This window comes from Rhinoderma darwinii, chromosome 6 (genome assembly GCF_050947455.1).
Source record: "Rhinoderma darwinii isolate aRhiDar2 chromosome 6, aRhiDar2.hap1, whole genome shotgun sequence".
Taxonomy (NCBI): Eukaryota; Metazoa; Chordata; class Amphibia; order Anura; family Rhinodermatidae; genus Rhinoderma; species Rhinoderma darwinii.
The window spans coordinates 3,917,961-3,928,522 of NC_134692.1; the positions used below are offsets into that span (position 1 = coordinate 3,917,961).

The following is a 10,562-nucleotide window of genomic DNA, read 5'->3' on the forward strand; positions in this document are numbered from 1 at the left end:
CTAGGTGTCGCTGTTTGTAATGCGGTCTCAATGTGTCTGCCAGGCGCCAGGTGTCGCTGTTTGTAGTGCGGTCGCTGTGTTCCTCCGGCCGCTGGGTGGCGCTGTTAGTGGCGTAGATCCACGTGTTACAGCCGGGCTGCAGTCCGGAGATGATGGCGCAGGGTGAGGAGGTGCTGAGCGCTGGGGGTCCCCTGCTCTCCCTGGACCCCAAACTACAGGACGAGTTCAAGAAGAAAGTGCAGAAAATCCGCAAGAAACCGCAGGTAGCGACAACACTCCGTGCATGTGACCGGGGGAGGGGGTATATAGTATGTACAGGTGACCGGGGGAGGGGGTATATAGTATGTACAGGTGATCGGGGTGTATATACACGTGTGTAGTGTGCGCTGTACAGGTGACCGGGGGAGGGGGGTATATAGTATGTACAGGTGACCGGGCTGTATATACACGTGTGTAGTGTGCGCTGTACAGGTGACCGGGGGAGGGGGGTATATAGTATGTACAGGTGACTGGGGTGTATATACACGTGTGTAGTGTGCGCTGTACAGGTGACTGGGGGAGGGGGTATATAGTATGTACAGGTGACTGGGGGAGGGGGGTATATAGTATGTACAGGTGACCGGGCTGTATATACACGTGTGTGCTGTACAGGTGACCGGGGGAGGGGGTATATAGTATGTACAGGTGACCGGGTTGTACAGGTGACCGGGGGAGGGGGGTATATAGTATGTACAGGTGACCGGGGGAGGGGGGTATATAGTATGTACAGGTGACCGGGGGAGGGGGGTATATAGTATGTACAGGTGACCGGGGAGGGGGGTATATAGTATGTACAGGTGACCGGGGGAGGGGGGTATATAGTATGTACAGGTGACCGGGGGAGGGGGGTATATAGTATGTACAGGTGACCGGGGGAGGGGGGTATATAGTATGTACAGGTGACCGGGGGAGGGGGGTATATAGTATGTACAGGTGACCGGGGGAGGGGGGTATATAGTATGTACAGGTGACCGGGGGAGGGGGGTATATAGTATGTACAGGTGACCGGGGGAGGGGGTATATAGTATGTACAGGTGACCGGGCTGTATATACACGTGTGTGCTGTACAGGTGACCGGGGGAGGGGGTATATATAGTATGTACAGGTGACCGGGGGAGGGGGTATATAGTATGTACAGGTGACCGGGCTGTATATACATGTGTGTAGTGTGTGCTGTACAGGTGACTGGGGGAGGGGGGTATATAGTATGTACAGGTGACCGGGGGAGGGGGTATATAGTATGTACAGGTGACCGGGGGAGGGGGGTATATAGTATGTACAGGTGACCGGGTTGTACAGGTGACCGGGGGAGGGGGGTATATAGTATGTACAGGTGACCGGGGGAGGGGGTATATAGTATGTACAGGTGACCGGGGGAGGGGGGTATATAGTATGTACAGGTGACCGGGTTGTACAGGTGACTGGGGGAGGGGGGTATATAGTATGTACAGGTGACCGGGATGAATGTACTCGTCCTTCTCAATGAATTAGAAGATCATCAAAAAGTTCATTTATTTCAGTAAGTCAATTCATAAAGTGTCTCATATATTCTATAGGTTCATCACACACCGAGGGATCTATTTCCAGCTTTTTTTTGTATTATTGTTGAGGATTATGGTAACTTTTAATGAAAACCCCAAATTTAGTGTGTCAGAAAATGAGAATATTGGGTGTTACTTGCAGATTGTCGCCTCCTGGTGTGACCGTCTAATCAGCCAATCAACACAAAACACCGGCAAAGGTTTCCTAAGTCTTTAAATGGTCACAGTCGGGTTCAGTGGCTGCACAATCATGGGGAAGATGCTGACGTGACCGTTGTCCAGAAGAGTCATTGACACCTCCACAAGGAGAAGCCACACAAGGATATTACTAAATAAGCTGCTGTCCACACAGCGCTGTATCCAAGCAGATTAATGGAAAGTTGAGAGGAAGGAAAAAGTGTGGTAGAAAAAGGTGCACAAGCAACAGGGACAACCGCAGCCTTGAAAGGATTGTCAATAAAAGGCCATTCAAGAATCTGGGGGAAATTCACAAGGAGTGGACGGCGGCTGGAGTCAGTGATTCAAGAGCCGCCGCACACAGATGTATCCGGGACATGGGAGAAAACTGACGCATGACAATGTCCGAAGCTTCTTACCGAGAAGGACGGCTCTGCTGCTCAGCGTCCAAAGTCCTGTTTTCAGATGAGTCAATTTTGCAACCACAGTACGGGCTTGTCCACACACAACGGAATTGCTGCAGAAAATGGTGTGTAAATGGCTGCGTTTTTCCCAATGCTGGAAGACGGAGACATCGCCTATGAAAAACGCAGCAATTCAGTCACTTTCCGTAGCAGGAATTGACCAGCTGCGGTCTGAAAATTACGCCCCACAGGTCAACTTCATCTCGGATATTTTATGCAGCGTGTGGATGAGATTTGTTAAATGACATCCACTTTGCTGCTGCTGTATGCCGCTGCGTTTTTACCGGCTGGATAAAACGCGGCAATTCTGGAGCATGTGGGCGAACCCTATCACTGCACTTGATTGGCCAGCAAACTCGCCCGACCTGAACCCCATAGAGAATCTATAGGGTATTGTCAAGAGGAAGATGAGACACCAGACCCAACAATGCAGACGAGCTGAAGGCCGATATCAAAGCAACCTGGGCATCCATAACACCTCAGCAGTGACACCGGCTGATCACCCCCATGCCACGCCGCATTGATACCACCTCAGCAGTGCCACAGGCTGATCGCCCCCATGCCATGCAGCATTGATACCACCTCAGCAGTGACATCGGCTGATCGCCTCCATGCCACGCCGCATTGATACCACCTCAGCAGTGACACCGGCTGATCGCCTCCATGCCACGCCGCATTGATACCACCTCAGCAGTGCCACAGGCTTGATCGCCTCCATGCCACGCCGCATTGATACCACCTCAGCAGTGCCACAGGCTTGATCGCCTCCATGCCACGCCGCATTGATGCAGTAATTCATGCAGAGTCGGAGCCCCGGCCAAGTATTGAGGGCAGATACTGGACAGACTTCTCAGTAGGACGACATTTCCGTATTTTTGAAATTGGGCTTACAAAAATATTCTCATTTTCTGAGACTAAATTTTGTTTTTTTATGAACTGTTCCCGTAATCAACAACATTACAAGAAGAAACTGCTGAAAATAGATCCCTCTGTGTGTGATGAATCTATAGATTATATGAGACTTTATGAGCTGAAATAAATGAACTCTGATATTCTAATTCATTGAGAAGGACGAGTATACATATGTTGTAGGTGCTGTACAGGTGACCCGGGTGTCTATACACGTGTGACGTAAGTTCCATATGGTTATACATACATACGAGGGCGTATGTATAAGTATTGTGTTTTCTATAGATACATATATACTCGTGTATTGTGTTTTTCTGGATCTCGCCATGTTGCGTGTAGATCAGTTCATGTGACTTGTGTGTCAGTTTGTGTCCAGTAGATTTACGTTATTGGTGAGCAGCATTAAAGGAACAGTGTCATCACAAATAATTTGTTTATATGTTAAAGATGTTAGTGCTGTAATATAAACGTTTATTTTCATTTGTGTGTTTGTGTTTTACTGTTTCTTATTTTCACACTTTTTCTTCCCTATGGGGGCTGCCATTTTTTGTTCCATTTCTGTGTGTGTCGATTAACGACACACACAGACATGGAATACGGCAGCCACAGTCCCATAGGGACTGCGAACGGCTCCCGTCCCATTGACTGCCGTGTACGGCGTCTGTGTGGGAACTGCGCATGCGCCGCTCCCACACAGTCCTATTCGAAATTGGCGCCGTCCGGCGCCATTTTCCTGTGGACCGGAAGTCGCGGCTGGACAGTAATATTACTACTTCCGGTCGCGGCTTCCGGACAAGTGCACATGGAACAGCGGCAGCAAAGGGAGCGGACGGGCCGCGGCGGCAGGAGCAGGTAAGCGATTTCAATGTATGTTAGTGTTTGTGTGTGTTTACTACTGCATGTAAACCTACTACACTGTGGGTTACCTCAAAAAATGGCGACACACAGTGTAGGAGGTTAAACCTTTCAAACCCCTCGTTTATCCCGGCACTAGCCAGGATAAAGGAGGGGGGATTGCTGAGAGCTCACTAGAGCGATAGCTTTTAACCCAATGTTGCAATGCTGCAATTTTGGGAACTAGCTCCAAACAGCTCCATCTAGTGACCAAAAATGGGTAGTATTATAAATTTGAAAAAATTTATAATATTTCCTGACTCGCGAAAAAAATAAAAAAAATTTGAACAATGTTTAATCACCCACACACTAAATGTTTAAATTTTAAAAAAAAAACATGTTTTTGGGGCGACACCATGCCTTTAAGTGATAACCGTGGGGGAGGGGATTGGCCATTTTCGTGCTCGCAGAGCTCCCGCTCCCCGTTATACCGCAGTTCCTCCACGATTCTCTCATCGGATAATTAGGTGGATTTTCGGTGGACGGGTTAGGACTGAGAGATGTTATAAGAAAAACTGGAGCTTTCACTCTCTGGTGTCACCCCAACCTGTATGCGGATATTCCTTTATGTTGTGAGTTCTGGATGTGGTTGATGTAACTGTGTGTGTGTGTGTGGGGGGGGGGGGGGGTGTGTGTGTGGGGGGGGGGGGGTGTCGTTCCCACCTCTACTTATAACTTGTCTTCTCCCCCCTCAGGCAGAGACAATCACCCCAGGTGTACTGTACATCGGGCACATTCCTCGCGCTCTGTTTGAACCACAGCTCAAGGAATATTTCAGCCAGTTTGGAACAGTCACCAGACTACGACTGTCCAGGAGTAAGAAGGTAAAAACCAGCGACGACTAATAATAAACACTCAGATTTAGCTGTATTATACTCCAGAGCTGCACTCACTATTCTGCTGGTGGAGTCACTGTGTACATACATTACATTACTTATCCTGTACTGATCCTGAGTTACATCCTGTATTATACTCCAGAGCTGCACTCACTATTCTGCTGGTGGAGTCACTGTGTACATTACATTACTTATCCTGTGCTGATCCTGAGTTACATCCTGTATTATACTCCAGAGCTGCACTCACTATTCTGCTGGTGGAGTCATTGTGTACATACATTACATTACTTATCCTGTGCTGATCCTGAGTTATATCCTGTATTATACCCCAGAGCTGCACTCACTATTCTGCTGGTGGAGTCACTGCGTAAATACATTACATTACTTATCCTGCACTGATCCTGAGTTACATCCAGTATTATACTCCAGAGCTGCACTCACTATTCTACTGGTGGAGTCACTGTGTACATACATTACTTATCCTGTGCTGATCCTGAGTTACATCCTGTATTAAACTCCAGAGCTGCACTCACTATTCTGCTGCTGGAGTCACTGTGTACATACATTACATTACTTATCCTGTAATGATACTGAGTTATATCCTGTATTATACTCCAGAGCTGCACTCACTATTCTGCTGGCGGTGTCACTGTGTACATACATTACATTACTTATCCTGTAATGATACTGAGTTATATCCTGTATTATACTCCAGAGCTGCGCTCACTATTCTGCTGGCGGTGTCACTGTGTACTTACATTACTTATCCTGTACTGATCCTGAGTTATATCCTGTATTATATTTCACACACCAGGCACTGTAAAGTCATCTGATGTAGGAAAAAATAACTGCCCCCTTTGCATCAAGCCTTCAGCTAATCTAGTAGGCTGGTGTTTGTTTATAAGATTGTTGACTGTTTCTTATTACAACCAGCAGAATACTGAGTGCAGCTCTGGGGTATAATACATAATGTAACTCCGGATTTGGTCTAGATGAGGTATCTGATATACTTAAAAGTTGACTTCACTTTTATGTCGATTTATTCTAGATGTGAACGTGATGATCAGAGATGGACATTCCCTTTAAGCCTGTCAGTTCTGTCGTTGCTTCCTCTTTCACCCCTGTCTTGTGTTTATTTGCAGACAGGTGGCAGTAAAGGTTACGCCTTTGTGGAGTTTGAATGTGAAGAAGTTGCTAAAATCGTTGCGGACACGATGAACAATTACCTGTTCTGCGAGCGGCTGCTAAAGTGTAAGTATCCGGTGTTTCCATGATATAGACCAGGGGTCTCAAGCACGCGGCCCGCGGGACACAGAGCTGCTAGTACAGACTGCTCCGGGACTCTGGAATTCCCTGACATCGCTGTCCACCTATGTCAGGGTCTTCCCCAGAGCGGAGTCTCGGGCAGAGCGCTAGTTTAGTCTCAGCTCTGGGGAAGCCTCTGACATCGCTGTCCATACATCGACAGTGATGTCAGGGGCTTCCCCAGAGCGGGAGTCCCAGTGATGTCAGGAGCACAGCTGGTGTCCCAGGAAGAGCCTACTAGTGCTCTGCCCGGGACTCCAGCTCTGGGGTTGCCCAGTGCTAGAAGCGGCTCTGCTGTGCTCCTGACATCACTGTGACTCCCGCTCTGGGGAAGCCCTTTACATCACTGTCCATATATTGACACTGATGTTAATGGCGTTCCCAAAGTTCCGACGCAGGTCCTATACTAGTGCACTGCTCCGGGACTCCGGCTCTGGGGTTGCCCCTGATATCACATTCCGGTCCATGAGGATTCCCTGACGGTAGAGGAATCCCCAGCCAAAGCATCGGCAACGCTCTGGCTGGGGATTCCACTTCTAGAGGGAGCCCCAATGGAGCTATCTACTTGGGGTGTGTTTGGCATTATCTGCGGAGGGCACTGAGGCAGCATTATCTAGAGGTGTGTGGTATTATCTGCGGCGGGCACTATGGCATTGTCTAGAAAGGGGCTGCCCAATCTTGACATGTGTGCTAACTGAGCCGCCGGACTGCATTTAGCGACGCTTAAACTGGAAAACTGGATTGTTGAAATAAGCACGTGGAGAAATATCTCAAATTTTAAACCTAGCGCTATTATTCTAGTAATGTAGTGTTATTATTGTTATAGTAATATAGTGTTGTTATTGTTATAGTAATATAGTGTTATAGTAGTTCAAATAACTAATTGATTAACAATAATTTTGTATTGTATCAAATTTGAAAGTAATGCGGCCGTCAACTTCCCATTTTTTCTATATGCGGCCCACTTACCCGGCCGAGTTTGAGACCCCTGATAAAGACCCTTATTATAGAACTGGAGAATAATTCTGCCCTCTTTTTAGGTGAACTTTTGCCACCTGAGAAGGTAAATCCCAGGCTCTTTGTCGGATGTGACACTATTTTCAAGAAACCAGCTCTGCCGGCTGTGAAGCGCTACAACAAGAGGCGCAGCGAGGAGCAGAACAACAAAATGACGACAAAACTCCTGGGAAAAGAGAAGCGGCTGAGGAAACGCCTCGCAAAGACAGGCATCAACTATGACTTTCCGGGATTTGTAAGTAGCTGCGGCGAACGTGTCCCGTTATGATGCCGTTAATGAAGCACTACTTTGTTACATTTTCAGTTTTTTGTTTTTTTTCCCACCCACTGTTAGCAAATGTATTGTAGACAAATGCATCGATTTACCTGGTGCTGCAATTCACGGGACGCTGTTCCAGAAAGTGGTGGGGGGCACATGATCTTTATTCTGACTCCCCGTGTCTTGCAGCGTCTGATGTAGGGACCGGAAGTCCGGCTCTCAAGTCTATATTAGCATTGATTCGAGTCTCGTAGACTGAGAGACTAACAGTAAGGAGAGTAGCGGGCACTGAGAGTGGAAGAGTACAAGTCAACGTATGCAATAAACAGGTGTAAGTGTAACGCAAGGACACGTATAGCAGACTGCGCATCTAAATATGAAATTATCACAATACAAAATATAAAGCAAACAATCTAAAAACACTTAAAGGGTATTTTCCCATGAATTTTATGACCTCTCCACAGGATAGATCATCAATGTCAGATGCGGGTCCCACCTCTGGCCCCCTAAAACAATGTAACTTTTTCATGGTTGGAATTCAGCCTCAACACCGTGGCAGAACAGGGTTTAGGGGGCCCCGTTGTGGAGATCGGTGTGGGGCCCGCATCTATCTGAGACATCCTGTGGATATGTCATAAATGTGTCTCGGAAAATCCCTTTAAAAATGTTCAAATATGTGCTGGACCCGTCCTGGTCCCTGGTTAGGCCACAGGACGATCACTCATGGGAAAAAGACTGATTATAAAGCATTCACCACCAATCAGATAGAAAACAATGTATGAGATCTGCATCCTGAGTTAAAATACCTCTAAAAACACAAACATGTCTCCCTACAACGACGTATGAGGTTAAAACCCTCTGACGATGCAAAGTATCAAATAAATGCATATACAATGTACTAATGAAGTGTCTCAAAATACAACCGTGATCAGGATGGTGGCGGCGGCAGCTATATCATTGCAAAGAGACTGACAGGTAGAATTTGGGTTGTTGGGGTACAAATCACATGACCACATGGCGGGCTGGATCAGAGTGGCGGGCTGGATCAGAGTGGTGGCCTGTGAAATGCAGCACCAAGTTAATACATGTCATTACACTCTGTTTGAAAATGGGGGGGGAGGGGGGACCCAGTGCTTTATTAATATCTCTGATCAGGACAGTGATTTTCTCTCTCGTGTCCACAGGTGTCTGAGAAGAAGGTAAGACCGGATATGGCTGATGCCGACACCTCCGTGAACAGTCAGGTGAGTGGAGCCGACCCCGTGCCGCAGACCTCAGACTCATCCAGTGAAGGATTTATATTAATCTGTGGGTTCTGTTTAGGATGTGACCCCCGTGTGCACCCCGGCCATGCTGGAGAGGAGGAAGTCTGTCCGTCTGCAGGCAGGTGATGACAGTGACGATGAGATTGTATTGAAGTTACCAGATGCCAAAACCACCCCTGAAAAACAGACAAAGCTCAGCAAGATGGAGAAGAGGAAGAAGGTCAAGAAACTGAAATTACAGACAAAATGAGGGCGGCATGGACTTCAGAGAGCAGCGGTCAGAAGCAAAGTCCTGTCCACTGGTGTGGTGGACGCTTCTCCCGACAACTCCGTGTACATAGGGCCGCCTCCCGCAGACTCCGTCTGTATAATTGGTATTGGCGGGCACAGATGATGGAGCAAACGTGGACTCTTCACCCTTCTGTTCTGCTGCTTGGACCTTGCTCTACTGATCCGCCATCAGCCGGGTGTTATTATTCTGCTGATGGTTTTCACCAGTGTCTGAGATCGTCGGACTTAAAGGGGTTTTCCCACAAAACACATGTAACTGACTGAAGGGACCCCCAGCGATGAGAACGGGGGACCAAAAAAGTCCCCTGAAGTGCTCCATGAGAATGGAGTTCTGGTGCACATGCTCGGCCAGCGCTCCATTCATTTCTATGGGACTTCTGGCACTGTCGTCCCCGGCAGCCAGCCATAGAAATGAATGGGGCGTTGGTCGAGCATGTGCACCAGCGCTCCATTATTATGTAGGACTCGGGGCCCTGTTGTCATCACTGGGGGTCCCAGCAGTTGCACCCCGAGCGATCATACGTGTATCCCCTGTCCTGTGGATAAGGGGATACGGGTGTTTTGTGGGAAACCCCCCCCCCCGCCCCCCCTTTCATCTCGAGGCTTCTGTTTCTAATCTGGATTTTATTATCAATGCTTGTAATAAACTAGGTCGGTTGTCAGTTTCTGGATGTGCTGCGGTTGTCGTCATTATTTGGGCCCTGTATGTGTGACCCTTGTACTACACACATGATTCATTATTGTCCTCCAAAACTTTTGGGTTGAATGTTGTAAAGTGAAATTTTATGGCTCAATGGCCGATGTACCAATGTCATTTATTGTGCTCTCCTCTCCTATACCTCGTGTATTATATAAAAGAAAGCGGCAGCAGCCAAAATGGTGCAGGGACCATAGCGGGACGTTTAAAAAGATATATATTTTTTTTATAGTGCTGAAATTGGGAGGACCCTGGAAATAAGGAGGGCGGGGGGGGGGGGGGGGTTTATAAGGGGGAAAAAATGGTCACCTCTCCTGGCATGTCTATTTTAGTAGATACTTGAATTCCTCATGAAATAACCATTGTGTAAAATAATTTTAGAACTCTGTGTTGTGGTGCTCCTCTGTTATTCCTCCTAGAAATGTATGAATAAATTGCCAGCTGACTTACCAGTATGCTTTTCAAAAGGGGCGTGTCTCTACAGTCTTACTGTGTCCCACTGATTGGACATTGTCAGTCTGTGTAGGGACACACCCCTAACTGGTAATACCCAGTTGTCAATTTATTCATAAAATTCTAGGAGGTATAACAGAGGAATGGCAAAGGCTTAGAGGTCTAAGAATTGTTGTTTTAAAGGGAAAATAAGTAATAAAGCTCTCATGATATGTCAGTATCATGAGTCTCTTTAACCCCTTCAGGACTGAGACGGTTTTGGCCTTGTGGACGCAGCCGATTTTTTTTTTTCCAATCTGATATCACTTTATGTGGTAATAACTTGTGAATGCTTTTACCTATCCAAGCGATTCTGAGATTGTTTTCTCGTGACATATTGTACTTTGTTAGTGGAAAAATTTGATCAATGTTCAGT

General features: G+C 47.2%; 1 protein-coding gene across 1 annotated transcript; it reads left to right on the top strand.

Annotated features, from left to right (window-relative positions):
* The first annotated feature begins 99 nt into the window (after nucleotides 1-99).
* NIFK (nucleolar protein interacting with the FHA domain of MKI67) lies at nucleotides 100-9,668 on the top strand. Its single transcript, XM_075829052.1, has 6 exons — nucleotides 100-263; nucleotides 4,720-4,848; nucleotides 6,003-6,111; nucleotides 7,206-7,417; nucleotides 8,626-8,685; nucleotides 8,765-9,668. Exons 1-6 carry the CDS (start codon nucleotides 150-152, stop codon nucleotides 8,954-8,956), a joined length of 816 nt encoding a protein of 271 aa, XP_075685167.1. The 5' UTR covers nucleotides 100-149; the 3' UTR covers nucleotides 8,957-9,668.
* Nucleotides 9,669-10,562: the final 894 nt, after the last annotated feature.

Bases quoted from the DNA above. Each gene is read 5' to 3' on its own strand.
- NIFK (XM_075829052.1), top strand. From the start codon at position 150: ATGATGGCGCAGGGTGAGGAGGTGCTGAGCGCTGGGGGTCCCCTGCTC. The intron at 4,849-6,002 runs GTAAAAACCAGC...GTTTATTTGCAG, and splicing joins GACTGTCCAGGAGTAAGAAG to ACAGGTGGCAGTAAAGGTTA. The intron at 6,112-7,205 runs GTAAGTATCCGG...CCCTCTTTTTAG, and splicing joins CTGCGAGCGGCTGCTAAAGT to GTGAACTTTTGCCACCTGAG.